The 14,408-nt window shown below is 65.4% G+C and overlaps 2 protein-coding genes across 3 annotated transcripts; one reads left to right on the top strand and one right to left on the bottom strand.

The window, feature by feature from the left end:
* Nucleotides 1-6: 6 nt before the first annotated feature.
* On the top strand, nucleotides 7-3,853 carry CHLRE_08g370200v5 (uncharacterized protein). Of its 2 annotated transcripts, none has more exons than XM_043065017.1 (10): nucleotides 7-246; nucleotides 436-556; nucleotides 687-845; nucleotides 1,064-1,073; nucleotides 1,265-1,429; nucleotides 1,712-1,833; nucleotides 2,058-2,197; nucleotides 2,347-2,409; nucleotides 2,715-2,810; nucleotides 3,016-3,853. In XM_043065017.1, the coding sequence occupies exons 2-10, from the start codon at nucleotides 442-444 to the stop codon at nucleotides 3,283-3,285; spliced, it is 1,140 nt and encodes a 379-aa protein (XP_042922018.1). In that variant the 5' UTR covers nucleotides 7-246; nucleotides 436-441; the 3' UTR covers nucleotides 3,286-3,853. The 2 variants fall into 2 exon arrangements, with proteins under 2 accessions (XP_042922018.1, XP_042922017.1); XM_043065016.1 differs by having other exon boundaries at nucleotides 85-246; nucleotides 433-556.
* Nucleotide 3,854: 1 nt separating this feature from the next.
* Nucleotides 3,855-13,426, bottom strand: CHLRE_08g370150v5 (uncharacterized protein). Its single transcript, XM_043065015.1, has 7 exons — nucleotides 11,429-13,426; nucleotides 10,173-11,168; nucleotides 8,449-9,962; nucleotides 6,928-8,205; nucleotides 6,216-6,569; nucleotides 5,846-6,026; nucleotides 3,855-5,701 (listed from the first exon to the last, which is right to left on the bottom strand). Exons 1-7 carry the CDS (start codon nucleotides 13,256-13,258, stop codon nucleotides 5,381-5,383), a joined length of 6,474 nt encoding a protein of 2,157 aa, XP_042922016.1. The 5' UTR covers nucleotides 13,259-13,426; the 3' UTR covers nucleotides 3,855-5,380.
* Nucleotides 13,427-14,408: the final 982 nt, after the last annotated feature.

The following is a 14,408-nucleotide window of genomic DNA, read 5'->3' as shown; positions in this document are numbered from 1 at the left end:
CCCAGTCATTGGGCATGCTCAATGCGGGCGACAGACCGACAGTTTTCCTCAGTCACTCAGGGGTTGCTAAACTGCGAAGACTTTCGCACAACATAATTCACAGCTTAAGTCATACCAGTGTACTACCATCTGCCGGCAGCCAGAAGCAAAGATGACCTAAACACGATAGCTCTTCTGACAGGAAACTTGCCTGCGGGCACCCAACCCGTCATCCTGCCTGGTTGTATGCTATTTTAAGCTTGAAAGGTAAGGTTGCAAAGTAGCAGCCAGCTTGAACTGCTACCAAAACCCCAGTGTCGTTATTGTGCTCCCCCGCCAAGTTGCGTTACAAAAAGAGGAGCACAACTTTCGTACTTTAAAACCGCTGATGTCTTGCCGTGGCCTGAGCCTGCCTGGAATTCTCCCGCCAATGTTGTCCGGTGATGTCCTCAGCAGCGTCAAATGCTGCACGAGCTCATAGAGCTCCGCGGCGGAGGTAAGTATGGCACCGGCCACAAGAGCCTTTTTGCCAAGGAGGACATGCCGGCCGGGACTTCCGTGTGGTGGTATGGGGAAGGTGGGTTGGCGCGGGCGTTTCGCCCGACATGCAAAACGTTGCCTACAGCACATGACCGGGTGGACTGCTGGCCCCTCCACTGCTGCCCTCGCTCACTCTGCTGGTTCCCTCGGCCGTTCCCTGATCGCAGATGACGTGCCGCTGTTCTGCTTCAGCCGAAAGCAGATCCAGGCCCACCCGCAGCGCGACACGCTGTGCCGCTTCTCCTACATGCTGGGACACGACCTGTACGGCGTCACCCCACAACCCGCGGAGGACCCCGCCTGGCACTTCAACCACAGCTGCGACGGTACGGCGGCGGCGCGTGGGGATCGGGGCCTCAACGGGCAGCGGCACAACATGATGGCTGAACAGACCTGCCTTGGACAGCCTCATTGCAGGCACATAGCGTAAGCGGCAAGATCCTTACTTCGCTTCTCCGTCCTGCCGCATCGTCCCTTGCCCGCAACACCACTGACGCCCCCCACCCAACGCGTCATTGTGATCGGCACGGCACGCATCGCCAAGGCAACTGCTGGTGGGTGCCGGGGACATGTTGGTTGTGTGGCGTCTGCTGGCACGCGCAATCGTTATCATCAACCACGCACACGCACGCCACACTGCTTGCCCTGCTGCCCCATGCCCCCATGCCCCCATACCCCCACCGCCGCTTCACCAGCCACCGCCAACGACTAACCGCCCAACATACACGCGCATGCGGCCCAACAGGTACGACGGCGACGACCGGGTGGTGACCAAGCGGCGCGTGGCGGCGGGCGAAGAGCTCACCTACGACTACGGGCTGACGGAGACAGAGGCCAGCATGCACGCGGGCATGGCGTGCCTGTGCGGCAGCGCGCATTGCCGCGGTGTGCTGGGCTTCTCGGAATACCGGTGCGTGAGAGGGTGCGTGGGAGGGTGCGTGGGAGGGTGCATGGGAGCGTGCGCTGCGAATGGGGGCCGTGCGGCGTGAGCGGGTGCATGTGTTACATGGAGGGTTTACCTATCGTGCTGCTGCTGTGCGCGCATGCGCCTGTGCTTTGTGGCGTGGGAGGGATCCCGGTTGATGCGGCTTGGGTGGCGTCTTGCCGACGCCCGCCGTGCGCGCAGGTTCCGTTTGCGCGGTGTGCCTGCACACATTACGTGTTGTTGCTGCTACTGCTGCTGCTGCTGCAGGGACCCGGACTGGGTGGCGGCCAACGCGGGCCACACCAGCTCCTACATCGCCGCCAAGTGCCGCGAGGTGGGCTGGCACCATCCAGGCGTGGCACCTGGGCGCAAGCTGCCGCCGAGCGCAGGTGCGTGCGTCCATGGGTGGGTCCCGGCTCGCGCCTAGCCTTGCTGCGGGCTCGGTTGCATTACACGTCATGGTACTACTGGCGGCGCCGCCGGACTGTGTATTAGAGAGCACAAGGAAGGAAACCCGCCGGACGCTGAGTGTGTGTATGTCGGTGACCGAGCGAGCACGAACACGCGTGTGCGCACGGCGTATGCACCGGGCTTGCTGGCTGGTGGCGTGCAGGTGACGGAAAGGAGCCGCCGGCGACGCCTGAGGCATATGAGGCCGCGAAGGCCGCGGTGGACAGCGGGGTGGTGGCGCTGGGGCTGTTTGCGCTGCGGCCGCTGTTGAGGGGCGAGGTGCTGCTGTACTTCGGAGGCAAGGTGCGTGCGTGTGCCGCGTCTGTATGTGATTGTGTGTGTGTGTGTCTGTGTGTGTGTGCGGCATGGTGTGATGAGATGTGCGGGTGGCCTCCATCCCATGCACGTACGCATGTGGCGTGATGGGCGTGCATCTGCCACGCCTGCCGCAGGTGCTGGGGCGCCACGAGGTCCTCAAGGTGCAGCGGCGGCTGCCCACCATGCACTTCATCCAGGTAGGAAGGGGCAATGAGCTATGGGTGTGTCGGTTGTGCACGTGCGCTTTGGGAGGGAGCGGGCTCCCGCCATGTACTGCCCCATGAGGCCAACCCCAGACACGCACAGCAGGGCCGCTGGGCAGAGCGCTCAATCCCTGCACGGCAGGACGGGACCTCAAGGCCAGGGCTCGTGCAGCATGAGGCAGACCCCAAACGCCGCCCAAACACAGGGTGGTGCTCATCCTCTCGACGCCTGACCCCAGCACCGCACCTCGCGCGTCCACTTGCCTGGCACCCCCGTTACCCGCCCATGTCGGTGCCAGGTGGCGCCTGCGCTGTGGATGGTGCCCATTCCTGGCGCCGGCAGTGAGAGCCCAGACTACATCAACCACTCGTGTGACCCCTGCTGCGGCATGCTGGTGGGTACCGTAACAGCACTTCGGTTCAAGGCGGGTGTGTGCTATCTGCATGTCCACGCCACGTTTACCGTAGTATGCCGCTACGTTCAGTATGCTGTGCTGCAAGGTGGCTCGAGCGTCACGCATGTTACACAGCCCATCCACATCCACAGCCCCTTTCCCTTTGAGCTTCCCCTTGCTGCCTGCACGTCCGGACCTGCAACAGGATTCGGTGACTGTGGTGGCGATGCGGGACATCAGCGAAGGCGAGGAGCTTTGCATTGACTACGGGACAGTCATGGATGAGTCCATTGAGGACACCGGCCTCGAGACGTTCGACTGCACCTGCAGCGCCGCCAACTGCCGCCGCCGAGTCACGCCGCGTGATTACCTGCTTCCGTCCGTACGGGAGAAGTGTGAGGACTTCTTCCCGCCATACATGAGGGCAAAGTTGGTTGAGAGTGTGGGAGGCTCGAGGGTAGTACCGCCGGCATGAAAGGCCGGCAGGGTGGCTGTCAGCTGGTTGAATTGGTTCGGTTGTCCTGCGGAAGTCCGAAATGACCTGTGTTTGGAGACGTTGAGTTGAATGCTGAGTTTGTAACAGTTCCACCTACCGGATGTCCAGCACTGTTACGAAGGAGCTTTCGTTTAAGAAGCATGAGAGAGGTGCGGTGCAGGGCAAAGTCTCAGGAAGGGTGTGTCACATCGACCAACGGAGTAACGCTGAGTCGCTGACGCAGTTTCGGGCCGTTAGGCCGCACGCACACGAAGAGATACCGTATAGGGCAGGTTCCCCTGCCCCCTTGGTGTATTAGGATTTAGGGCCATCCGAGATAATAAGGTGCGTGACCAACCTTGCAAACTCGAGATGCTAAGATGCACCCCTAGCCCGAGGTCTATCTAGTTGTCAGACCCCAAAGCATAGAGGTGAGGCGTGTCTGGGCGTGCCAGCCGTGCACTTCATACCATGTAGCGGGCTGGCTTGAATGCTTGATTCATCCTTAAGGCATGCATGACTATTCATGCATGATTCATTTACAACACGTACAATGCGCATGGATGACTACAGACCTGCCTGGCACCAGGCATGCATGCCCACCTAGGGTGCCTGCCGGCATCCGCGTTCCAGCTCCACCGAAGGGCGCCCATCGGCCCATCGGCCTATGCATGTCTGCAGCATCAGCATCAGCCCCGAAGACCAGCACGCAACTGGCTCCCTGTCTCTGCCTCGCTCTCACACACACCTACGTGCTGCCGTACTTGCTCTACTGCAGGGGCGCATGCAGCCCTGACGTATGACTGTTTCGGTGCCTCCATCTTGCCTCAGCGCCCGATGTCAGCACGCCATTGCCATGCCTGGCACCTACCCCCACGCACTGCCAACCAACCGCCAAAATTGTAGCCGCCGCTGCCGACCGAGCCTAGGTCAGTGACCAGCGAGGCGCTCGATCGCCACCGGCCCTGTCATCCGTGTCCATAAACTCTCTTGCTCCATCCTTGCGGGCCCACACACGCGCTCCTCAACACTCCGCCCAACAAACTCAACATACATGTCCAACATGTACGACAGGGGGCTCAGCCAAAAACTTGTTGCTTTGCGCGAGCACCCTGCCTTGCTTCCCCAGCCAATGCGCCGGCGCCGATTACTGCATGCGTGCTGTATGCCTGCAATTAGGATGACAACCCAATTCAGCAGCTCTGCATGCATCCCTACCTCCGCTCGACTTGCAGCAATCCATGAATGATGAATACACTTTCACACAGTGAAATCCTCTTGCTGCGCCCCATGCAGAATGCAGGTAGGCACGTGCGTTGCCGAGCATCAGCGACTCACTCGCTGTCAGCACCCACTGCATGCTTCTCAGACATACACGCAGGTCATGATAAGTCTCATCGTGCGATGCAGTACCGGTATCCTGCGATATGACATTATGAATGCTCGGTTGCAACTCGACGTCCACCTGTGCGCACTCGCTCGTAAACTTCCAATCCCAACATATGGTATGCGCCAACCAATGGGCAAGCGACACAGGTAGGACTGCGGCACCGCCGTTGCCTCAGTCTATGGCGGCGCTCTTTGTGACAGCAATTCCCATGGGTATTTAAGCACGTCAACAGACGGCATGCGCGACATAAGGTATTACCGCCACTACTTTCCAGCAGGTTTTCATTTTACATACCGTCACATGAAAATTCACCAAGCAGCACACGCCTGGACAGTGCCTACAACACTGCAGCTGCACGGGTGTGAAAGGGTGCGCCCGTCCATGGACGCAGAAACGTACAATCAAGCGACATGAGAAGACCCGCCAGTTGTGCGCCCCTGCTGACCGCCATCGGCAACTACGTACACAGCGCCCCATGGGTCATGGGAGGTATCCTTAAAAGCCGGGGGGCGATGGCATGGATACATACTTGCTTGAGGCATCCAGCACCACGGGCGACTGTGTTGCCAGGTTACGGTGTTTCACACTTTCCTTCTCCTTGCTGCCTGCCTGTCGCCGTCACTGCAGCTCGCTTCCGCTCCTGCTCCTCGCTCTCATGCTCCTTGCCTCGCCTGCTGCCTCCTGCTGCTCCCTCAACACCGCCCGTCATCGCGGCTGCTGTGACCCCAAGCGCCACTGTTGCTGCTGCTGGTGCTGATGATGATGGTTGCGCAGGAAGTGGAGGCGCCAGGCCGTGTCCACCGCCGCCACCAGCGCACCCGAGCCCAGGACCCCCGTCACGGCCGGTGCGACGGCCTCCACCCAAGACGACGGTGCCCAGCACACGCCCCACTGCTCCGCGTTGCCGCCGCCCATGCTGCCGCCACCGCCGCGCTCCGCCGCCTCTAGCTCTGTGCAGCGCCAGTGCACCAGCGTGAGAAGCACCATGTCCAACACCCAGCAGCAGTAGCCGCTGGCAAAGTGAATCTGTGCGCGTTTGCGAACAGTACCAGGTGTCAAGTACTGCCCATACATGGAGGATGAATACCCGTACGTTCGCCACTCAGATACGGTACGTCCAGTGCCCCACCCGCCTCTACATACTACCCCACCGGCCCTACTACTGCTCACCCCATAAGCGGCCGGCTGCACCACCACCAGCAGCAACGCCAGCGCCCTGCCGGCCTGCAGCGGCAGCTGCCACGCCTCGCCGCCGCCGCCGCAAGGTCCGCCGCCGCCGCCGTACTTGCCGTACATGCACAGCGTCGCCACCAGCACCACGTGCATCAGACTTACGATGGTCTCCCGCCAGCTGCGCCGCGGGGCAGAATGTATGAGAAAGCTGGGCCACAGCACGCGTAGCACATGCAGCGGTCACACAGGTCACACGCATGAAGCACCCGAAGCGCAGTAGTGTCGCAAGCCCGTGGCGGACCTTTAGACGCGGCGCATTGCTTGCGTAGTACACGCGCACACAAGCAACGCCCACCCGCACACGCACCTGGCGCCCGCCTGCGGCCCGATCCGCTCCAGTAGCACCGCCGGCAGCACCAGTGCTGGAACCAGCGCCAGCGCCAGCAGCAGGCATGCCGCCGGCAGGCCCTGCAGCAGCTGCTGCGCGGCAGCCGCCGGCTGTAGCAGCGTACCGCCAGCAGCCCCCTTCAGCATGTCCCAGCTGCTGCCGCCATCCCAGCCGTCACTGCCGCCGCCGCCGCGGTCTCCGAGCCTGCGTGCCACCAGTATGATGGTTGCCACGGCCAGCGCGGCATGGGCGGCGGCGGCGGCGTGGTCGAGGCGCAGGCGCTGGCACTCGTAGCAGCGGAAGCGCCGGCAGGCGGCCTCCACTTGCGGGTCGCTGAGGGTGAGGTAGGGATTGAGAGGCGGGGGAGGGCAGGAAGGGCGTCGATGTATGCAAGCTTAGACGGGCAGCAAAGCCTCAAGAGCGCCTATTCTCTATGCATGCGGCTCATCTACCAGACCAGGCCCCAACCAGCAGGACCAACCTCCAACCAGCTACTGGAAACGCAGCCTTCCACCTCGCAAGCAAGCGCGCACTAGCTGAGCTAGCTAGGTACACGCAAAGCCGAACCCACGTGTAAGGCCATGCCCATTACCTACTACCGGACCGCTCCTCCCTGGCTGGAGCCCAGCAGCCCACATTCAAGTGAGAAAGAGCCCGGGGCCCTCACGCCAGTAACAAAGAGCCCACCCACCTGAAGCCTCGCGCCACGCTCTTCACCGCCACCAGCAGCCGCTCGCTCTCCGAGGCCAGCGCCAGCAGCCGCACTGCCTTATCCTCCACCGCCGCCAGGACGCCGCCGCTACTAGTGTTGCCGCCAGCAGCGCTGCGGCCGCCGTCGTCAGCGCCGCCGGTGCTGCTGATGTCGTCAGCACCATCACTACCAGGCGCCCGCGGCGGCTCCTGCGGCTCCTCCTGATACGGAACAGGACCAGCGCCGAACCCGCGGGCTGGGAAGCCAGGGGCACGGCGGGCGCGCTCGCCGTCAGCGCCAGCGTCAGCGCCTGCGTCAGCATCTGCGGCTGCCATCGCAGCTGAGGCTATGGCCGCGCTGGCGGCATGAGCGGCGGCAGCAATAGGTGCGTAGGTGGCGGCGGCGGCGGCTGGCGCTGTTACGGCGGCGGCAATGGCCCCCAGCCCGTCCACGAGGTACTGCAGTGTGTACGGCAGCCCCATGTCACGGAGGAAGTTGAAGAGCCCATCCGCCAGATCGTGCAGATCTCCAACGGCCATCACGTGATCATGGTGGCCGGCGGCGCCGCCGCCAACGGCAAAACCGTCGACGGCGGCGCTTCTGCCGTTTCCACCGCTTGCCCTGGCACTGCTCCCACTCCCGCCGCTGTCATCGCTGCTGCCTTTACTGTCACTTCCATTGCCACCGGTACTGTTCGTGAGGGCAGCTGCGCTGCTGCTTGCGGCGCTGTCGGCTGCTGCGTCGCTCGCGCTGGCGGCCGCATCGCCTGCTGCGGGACCGGCACGCTGAGAGTCTGCAGCGGCGCCGTCCGGCCGTCCACCTGTTGGCGGCGGCTGGCTGCTACTGCCGCCAGTGGCGCTGCTGCCGCCGACCCCACGGCGCATGTTGCTGCTACTGCTTGTGTGCTCTGCCGCCAGCCGGCCGCAGCCCAGGAGCATTGACACCATGTCTGACACCAGCGGACACAGGTGCTCTGTGAAGGCACGGGCACGGGTGATTCTTCTGGTGCTGCTGCTGGTGCTGTTACTGCCGCCGCCCTCGCCAGCTGCTGCTACTGCCGCCGCCTCCTTCTCCGCCAGCTCCTGCTCCATGCGGCCCATGAGGCCACACAGCTCCGCCGCCACCTCCGGCGGCACCACCGCAATGGGGCTGTAGTGCAGCGCCGCCAGGGCCGCAGGGGCTGTAGCACTACTGCCGTCGGGCTCTGCCTTGCGGCCGCCGCGGTACGGCAGCACCAGCAGTGCCGCACTGCCCTCGGCCAAGCCAGACAGGTCCAGGCTACGAGGGAAAAGGGAAGAATGCGAATCCGCGTGTCAACACGCGCGCAAATGGCCCTCTTCTCGCTGTTACAGCACGTGGCAGCATGCTAAGCACCTGCTGATGCCAGCCCGGCCGTGCCTCTGCCCGGCCACACACCACACGGAGGCAGATGCCCCCCATGTGCTACACGGCATGCATATGCCACTTCTTATGTGACCTACGCGACGTGGCTGCACAAACACCATGCACCGACACGCTCACCTGACGCTGGCTCCTCGCGGCCCCACCTCCAGCCGCGGCACCTCAGCCACCACTGCGCCCGCCTGCGTCACCACCACCCGCACCAGTAGCGGCGGCGGCACGGCAGTCGCAGTGGCTGCAGCAGCGGCTGCAGCAGCGGTAGGAGCAGGACGCATGCGATACCATCGGAAGTGCTCCGGGGCGAACACATCAAGGCGCACGCTGGAATGCGCGCGCGCCGCGTTCCCAGCAGCCGACGCCTCATTGCTGCTGCCGGCGGCGGCGGCAGCGAGCGCCGCCGCTGCCGTGCTGAGCACTGGGGGGTCCATGCAAACCAGCAGCGGCGCCGCGCGTGCGCTGCCAGCGCTACTACTTCTGGTATCGCTTGCAGCTGCAAGCCACTGCGGCATCAGGTCAGTTTGTTGCTGTTGTAGGCCCTCCTGCGGGCCCTCCTGCGGCCTCTCTCGTGGGCTCTCCTCCCCACTCTCTGGGTCCGTGCCACGCACCCCGGCCGCCGCCGACGCCCCGGCGGACAGCGTGCGCAGCAGCTCGCCAGCCGCTGACGCCGCCGCCGGGGGCAGTAGCAGCCCGGCTGCTCCGCCTGCCGCCGCCGCGCCGTCAGCCGGAGCTGACTCGACACTGCCGGGCACCTGCTGACACACGTCGATGCTGACACTGCTCCTGCCCGACTGCAGGCCCCGGCTTGCGGCGGCTTGGCTGTTACCGCCGCCGCCAGTGCTGTCGCGGCCGGCGGCAACCTGCGCGGTGCCGGAGGTGAGGCCGCGGCTGCTACTGCGGCGGCCACGGCTGCCTGCGGTAGGTTCATCAGGGGAGGCGGTGCCCGCGCGAGAGGCCACCGGAGTCGTTACCACCCACACCGCGCGCGGGATGCCGCCGCCTGTGCTCTGCTGCGAGCCTGGGACAGTCGCAGCAGTAGCTTCGCCAACACCACCACCGCTGCCGCTGCTACTGCTGCTACTGCCGTCGCCCTGATCGCCTCCTCCGCTGCTGCTGCTGCCGCTGCTGCTGCTGCTACTGCGGCGCTGGCGGCTGCTGCCCGTCCTGCCGACACGGAGTGGGCTGCCGTGCGACCCCTCCGGTGCCAGAGCCCTCCGCACCTGCTCCTCGCGCTGCTGCTCATTTCCAGAGCCACCATCAACAACAGTATCGCACATCTCATAAGCAGGCGCCACAGCCGCAGCGGCGTCTGCCTCGCCTTGGCCAACACCGCCGCCACTGGCTACAGCCACATTCGCCTGCTGCGCCGCTGCTACAGCCGCCTCCGCCGCCGCCTGCTGCAGCTGTTCCATTAGCTTTGCCTCCAGTGCCAGCACGGCGGCCTGCACAGCCGCCTCCAAAGCCGCCTCCACCGCCGCCGCGTCCGCAGTCCGCACGGCCGCCGCCGCGCCGGCGCTCAGCGGGGCTACGCCCGTACGTCTGCGGCTGCTGACGTCGGCACTGCTGCTGCCGGTGACGTTGACAGGCTGCTGGATGCCGTCTGCTGCCTGCCCCTCATCCTCATCCTCGGGTGCGAACTGAAAGGGGCGGGAATGGGCGAACGGGTGAATGGGCGGCGGGGCAGCAAAGACGGTGAGGCAGCGAGTCAGGGCAAGGTGGGGCTTTGGGTACCACCATAGCGTCAGCGCGGTGCGCTTGCAGCGGCAGAACCTGGCCAACCTCGCAATCTGAGCACCCTATCTAGCGATCCCCTCCCGCTGTGACGCTTGACGCTGCTGCCGCCTCACCTGCAGCTGCAGAATGATCTCGATGCAGCCCGGCACGCACTGCACATGAGTCGCGTAGCTGGCGAAGCGCGGCAGCGGCCGAGCCGTTGCGGCAGCAGCCTCTGCCGCCGCCTCAGCAGCCGCAGCAGCAGCAGCCGCAGCAGCAGCAGCCGCAGCAGTAGCAGGGGCTGGGGCTGGGGGCGCTTCGGACAGCCCTGCAGTACCTGCACAGCGTGCGGTGCCTGGGTCTGAAGCAGGCGCCGCGTCAGCAGCAGGATCCGCCGCTGCCTCAGCATCCGCAGGACCGCTGCCGGCGCTGCGGGACACCACATTGAGCTCGGAGGGGCTGGAGCTGGGGTCGGGGATGGGGTCGGCCATGGGGCTGGTCAGATCCATGCTGCCGCCCTGCCGGCGGTCAGCGGCCGTCGGCGCCAGCAATGGCGGCACATCTGGGGCACCGCCGCTGTAGCACGAGCCCCTGCGGATGCGGCCGCTGCCTGATGTACCGCCGCCGCCGCCGCTACTGCCATTGCTGCTGCTCCGGTGGCCACGGCCTTCCGCCGGCGCGGCCGGCGGATCTGTGTCAGGCACGGCACCGGTGCCTGTTGAGACTGCGGTAAGAGAAGCGCTGGCAGCATCGGATGGTGCCGGCCGCGCGTCGGTGGTTGGCACTGTGGGCTCACTGCCGCAACTACTGCCACCGCCACTTCCGAAGCTGCCGCAGGCACTACTGCCGCCGCCGCCCCCACCGCCGCCGTTGGTATTGCTGGACGCATCAGCGGCCGGCTCCTCTGTCACGTCACCGTCACCGCCACCGCGGCGCTGACCCACCATAGCTTCATCGCTAGAGCTGTTACCGCCACCGCCACTATTGTCGCCACCGCCGTTTCCTCCACGGCTGCGGCCGCTGGTGTTTCGGCTGCTGAGGTCGCGCGTTAGCTCCTGAACGGTGAGGTGGACGCGGGCGGAGACGAAGGAGGCGGCGGCCTCGAAGGACACGCCCGGCGGCACCTCCAGCTGTGGGAATGCAACGCAGTTGGTTAGGGAGGTGGGCGGAGCAGTCGTGAGCAACGGTCGTGGCCGCCAAGACGAAGGGCGCTGGGTGGAGGCATGCGCGCCACCATCTAGTTGGCAGGTCGCTCGAGCCAGATCGCGTCGAGAGGCAAGCAGGAGGCAACCCAAAAGGGGCTGCTGTTGGTTGCCGCCCTTCCCCTCATGTGCGTGTGCTTGCTACAGCCCCCAACCAGCGCCTAGCCGACGTACGTAGGGCCTCCTACCTTGAATGCAGCCGTCACTTGACGCGACCGCGAGCGGTACAGAGCCGATGCACGCGCCCCCGCCGCCCTCGTCTCCGCCGCCGCCCCCGCCGCCCTCGTCTCCGCCGCCGCCGCTGCCGCCCTCGTCTCCGCCGCCGCCGCTGCCGCAGGCGTGAAGGGAGTCGCAGCGGTCGCTGCGTCCGCGGCCTCGGCCGCCAGGAGGGATGCAGTCACCGGCGCCACCACCTGCTGTGGGCGTGCCTCTGTCTGCTGTGCTGGTGCCAGCAGCTGTGCAGCAGCCGACGCTGTGCCCGACTCCAGCCCCGGGCGCGCGTCAGGCGCCTGCTCTTGCGGTGGCTGCAGCTGCTGCTGCAGCAGCGACGGCTGTAGCGGTTGCTGTAGCAGCTGTTGGTGGGGCGTCGGCCATCCAGCAGCGGGGCTGGATGCCATGAGCGCGATCGTCCGGGCCACGGCCCAAGCGAACACCCACGCCAGCACCGGGACCATCATGTGGTAGATAGCAGCAGCCAGGATTCCACTTAGCACCGCCACCAGCACCGCCACCTCCGCGGGAACGCAGAGCGGCGGCGCCGCCGCCGCGACCGCTGCCGTGTCCCGTGCCCGGCCCCCAAAGTGGCCACCACCGAACATGCCACTGATCGGCAGAAGGAAGGTGGGAAAGCCGGAGGCTGTGAGCGATGCGGCGGGCGGTCCGGACCGACACACAGCCGGCCTGTCGACATTGGGCGGCGGCGGCAGCAGCAGCCACAGCACGCTACTGCCACCGCCGCCGCCATGCACAAAGCCGGTGGCGGCAGCGGCGACGGCGGCGGAGTGAACGCCCAGGTAGAGGGCGCCGGCGGCGCAGAGGGCGTGCGCCGCCAGGCGCGTCACCGTCCGTAACATCGGTGGCGGCGGCGGCGTGGAAAGGACCAGTGCCCCCGGCCTGATGGCACCGGCTAGAGGGGCGGCTGCACCACCCACCGCCGTTCCCGAAGCACTGGCAGAAGCAGCGCGATCGGCGGCGCAGGGCACAGGCGGGCGCTTGAGCGCCTGCTCTGCTTGCTGCCTCTGCTCCCGACCAGCGTCGCGCACGTGAGCTGCCGAGGCCGGGGCCTCCAGCGCCGCCGCGGTGCACAGCGCGGTGACCAGCACCCCCAACTGCAGCAGCAGCCCGCTGCAGCTGGTGAGCTGCCGCATGGCGCGGCAACAGGGGCTGCCCCAGCCGCGCACGCAGCCGCACACAATGGCGCCTATGGCCGCCGCGGCATGCGCGCCCGCCGCCAGCCGCAGCGCGCGCTGCGCCACCGCCAGCGCTAGCCAGCCCAGCCGGCGCCAGTCGCGCACACAGGCAGCGACGACGAGGCCCACGGCGCCAGTGCTGGTGCTAGCGGGTTGGCGAGGATGGTCTCGGCCCTGGGTGCCGGGGCTGCTGGTGCTGGGCCCAATCATGCAGCCATCGCCGTAACCGCCCTCTGCCCGCTCCGCACTAGAGCCGCTTGGTCCACGAAAACCACCACCACCTCCACCACCACCAGCATTAGCAGCAGGTGGCGGCAGAGGCGCCAGCAGTGCCGGCCGCTGCAGTCCCAGCTGCAGCGCCGGCCACACCGCGCACGCGAGCAGCGCGGCGGCGCGGCCAGTCGGCGGCCCACTGTGCGGCAGCTGCGGCAGCACGGCGGCGATGGGGAGGTAGGCGATCGCCAAAGGCGCCGTCCAGGCCACCACCATCGGCGCGATTGCCGCCGGCGAGTGGCTGCCGCTGGAGGGCCTCACAGGCGGTGACTCGGCAGGCAACGGCGCCGCAGCGTCACTGTTGCTGCTGCGGCAGCACTCCTTCAATGCCGCCATCGCGCCGGCAGCAGAGGTTCACGCTAGCTCACGCGCGCGGCGGCGATTACAGAATTTGCAAGGTTGTTGAAAGGTCCCAAGCATATGGTAAGCTTCCACTGCGTTGTCAGCTCCGTTGAATGTGCTATGTGAACATAGTTCTGTGCTGAGCTGGCCTACGCCCGGAGACGAGCGAAGCGGGGGAAGACCGCTGACTCTGCAGCCCCATGGGTCCCCCCCATCGCGCTCCCTCTGTTTCTCGGCCACCCTGAGGGTGCCGGCGCCAACTGCAGCCACGCAGCCGGAGGCGGCCCCATTGCGTTGTGTTGCCATTGGTCATTCGCAGGTGCCGCCCCGCTTCGCCGGCGCGCTCAGGCTGGCCGAGCTTAGCCTCTTCGCGTGCGTGCAGCTACCCTGTGAAGTTGAGGACGGAGGCGTGCAAACTAGCTGGCTTTGTTTGGCAGCCTGAAGCCCCTGGCCTCGCGTTGTGCCCCCCCTCCCCCCATCTGCGCAACCACTTACGTGTGTCTATGCGCCCGGGCTGTCTCCACTGCAAAATTTCTCGGTCGTCTGCACAGTGAACGCGGCGGTGTGCGTGGGGTGCGTGTGCAGTCAGGCATGGCCCGGTGCCTTCTGTTACACATGCACACATGTGTACGGATTGTGGCACGGCGGTTGGGATGCGCGGCGGGGGTCGGGATGGGGGGGGGGAGGCCGGGAGGGGGGTCGCTCGGTGCTGGGCAAAATCGGGCTGCGGAAACTTTCAGGGGTTCGGTCAGTGCTAAAGCGTAATATTTCCTTCAAGACCTGCCCTAACATATCTGATAACATACCAAGGAACGAAGTAATCGCTGCGTAGTCGCACAAACTGGCGTAGAGTCCAACCGGGCCGGAACGCCAAATTTGCACCGACTGCAGCAAAGCGTAACTCCGGGCCTTCACATACATTTTGTTGCTTAGACATAATGCACTCGTTGTGATGCACGTATACAGCAGTATCAAAGCACGTTTGCAGTCCAGCTGTCAGGTCTGCATTCAAAAGGAACGTAAAATCTTTCCACGTCTAAGTAATCAAAACTTTTACAGTAAGATGGAAACTCCAGAGCTTGCTAAAGGCGGTCCTTGGCTGCCAGGCGCCTGGCCATCTCACAGTCTCCGTCCCCGTTGTCAG

This window comes from Chlamydomonas reinhardtii, chromosome 8 (genome assembly GCF_000002595.2).
Source record: "Chlamydomonas reinhardtii strain CC-503 cw92 mt+ chromosome 8, whole genome shotgun sequence".
Taxonomy (NCBI): domain Eukaryota; kingdom Viridiplantae; phylum Chlorophyta; class Chlorophyceae; order Chlamydomonadales; family Chlamydomonadaceae; genus Chlamydomonas; species Chlamydomonas reinhardtii.
Note: the sequence above shows the minus strand (reverse complement) of the source record. Positions and strands in the feature narration are given on the sequence as shown.

Bases quoted from the DNA above. Each gene is read 5' to 3' on its own strand.
- CHLRE_08g370200v5 (XM_043065017.1), top strand. From the start codon at position 442: ATGCTGCACGAGCTCATAGAGCTCCGCGGCGGAGGTAAGTATGGCACC. The intron at 1,430-1,711 runs GTGCGTGAGAGG...CTGCTGCTGCAG, and splicing joins CTGGGCTTCTCGGAATACCG to GGACCCGGACTGGGTGGCGG. The intron at 2,811-3,015 runs GTGGGTACCGTA...GACCTGCAACAG, and splicing joins ACCCCTGCTGCGGCATGCTG to GATTCGGTGACTGTGGTGGC.
- CHLRE_08g370150v5 (XM_043065015.1), bottom strand. From the start codon at position 13,258: ATGGCGGCATTGAAGGAGTGCTGCCGCAGCAGCAACAGTGACGCTGCG. The intron at 9,963-10,172 runs GTGAGGCGGCAG...CGCCCCTTTCAG, and splicing joins AGATCATTCTGCAGCTGCAG to TTCGCACCCGAGGATGAGGA. The intron at 8,206-8,448 runs GTGAGCGTGTCG...TTTCCCTCGTAG, and splicing joins CCGCGAGGAGCCAGCGTCAG to CCTGGACCTGTCTGGCTTGG.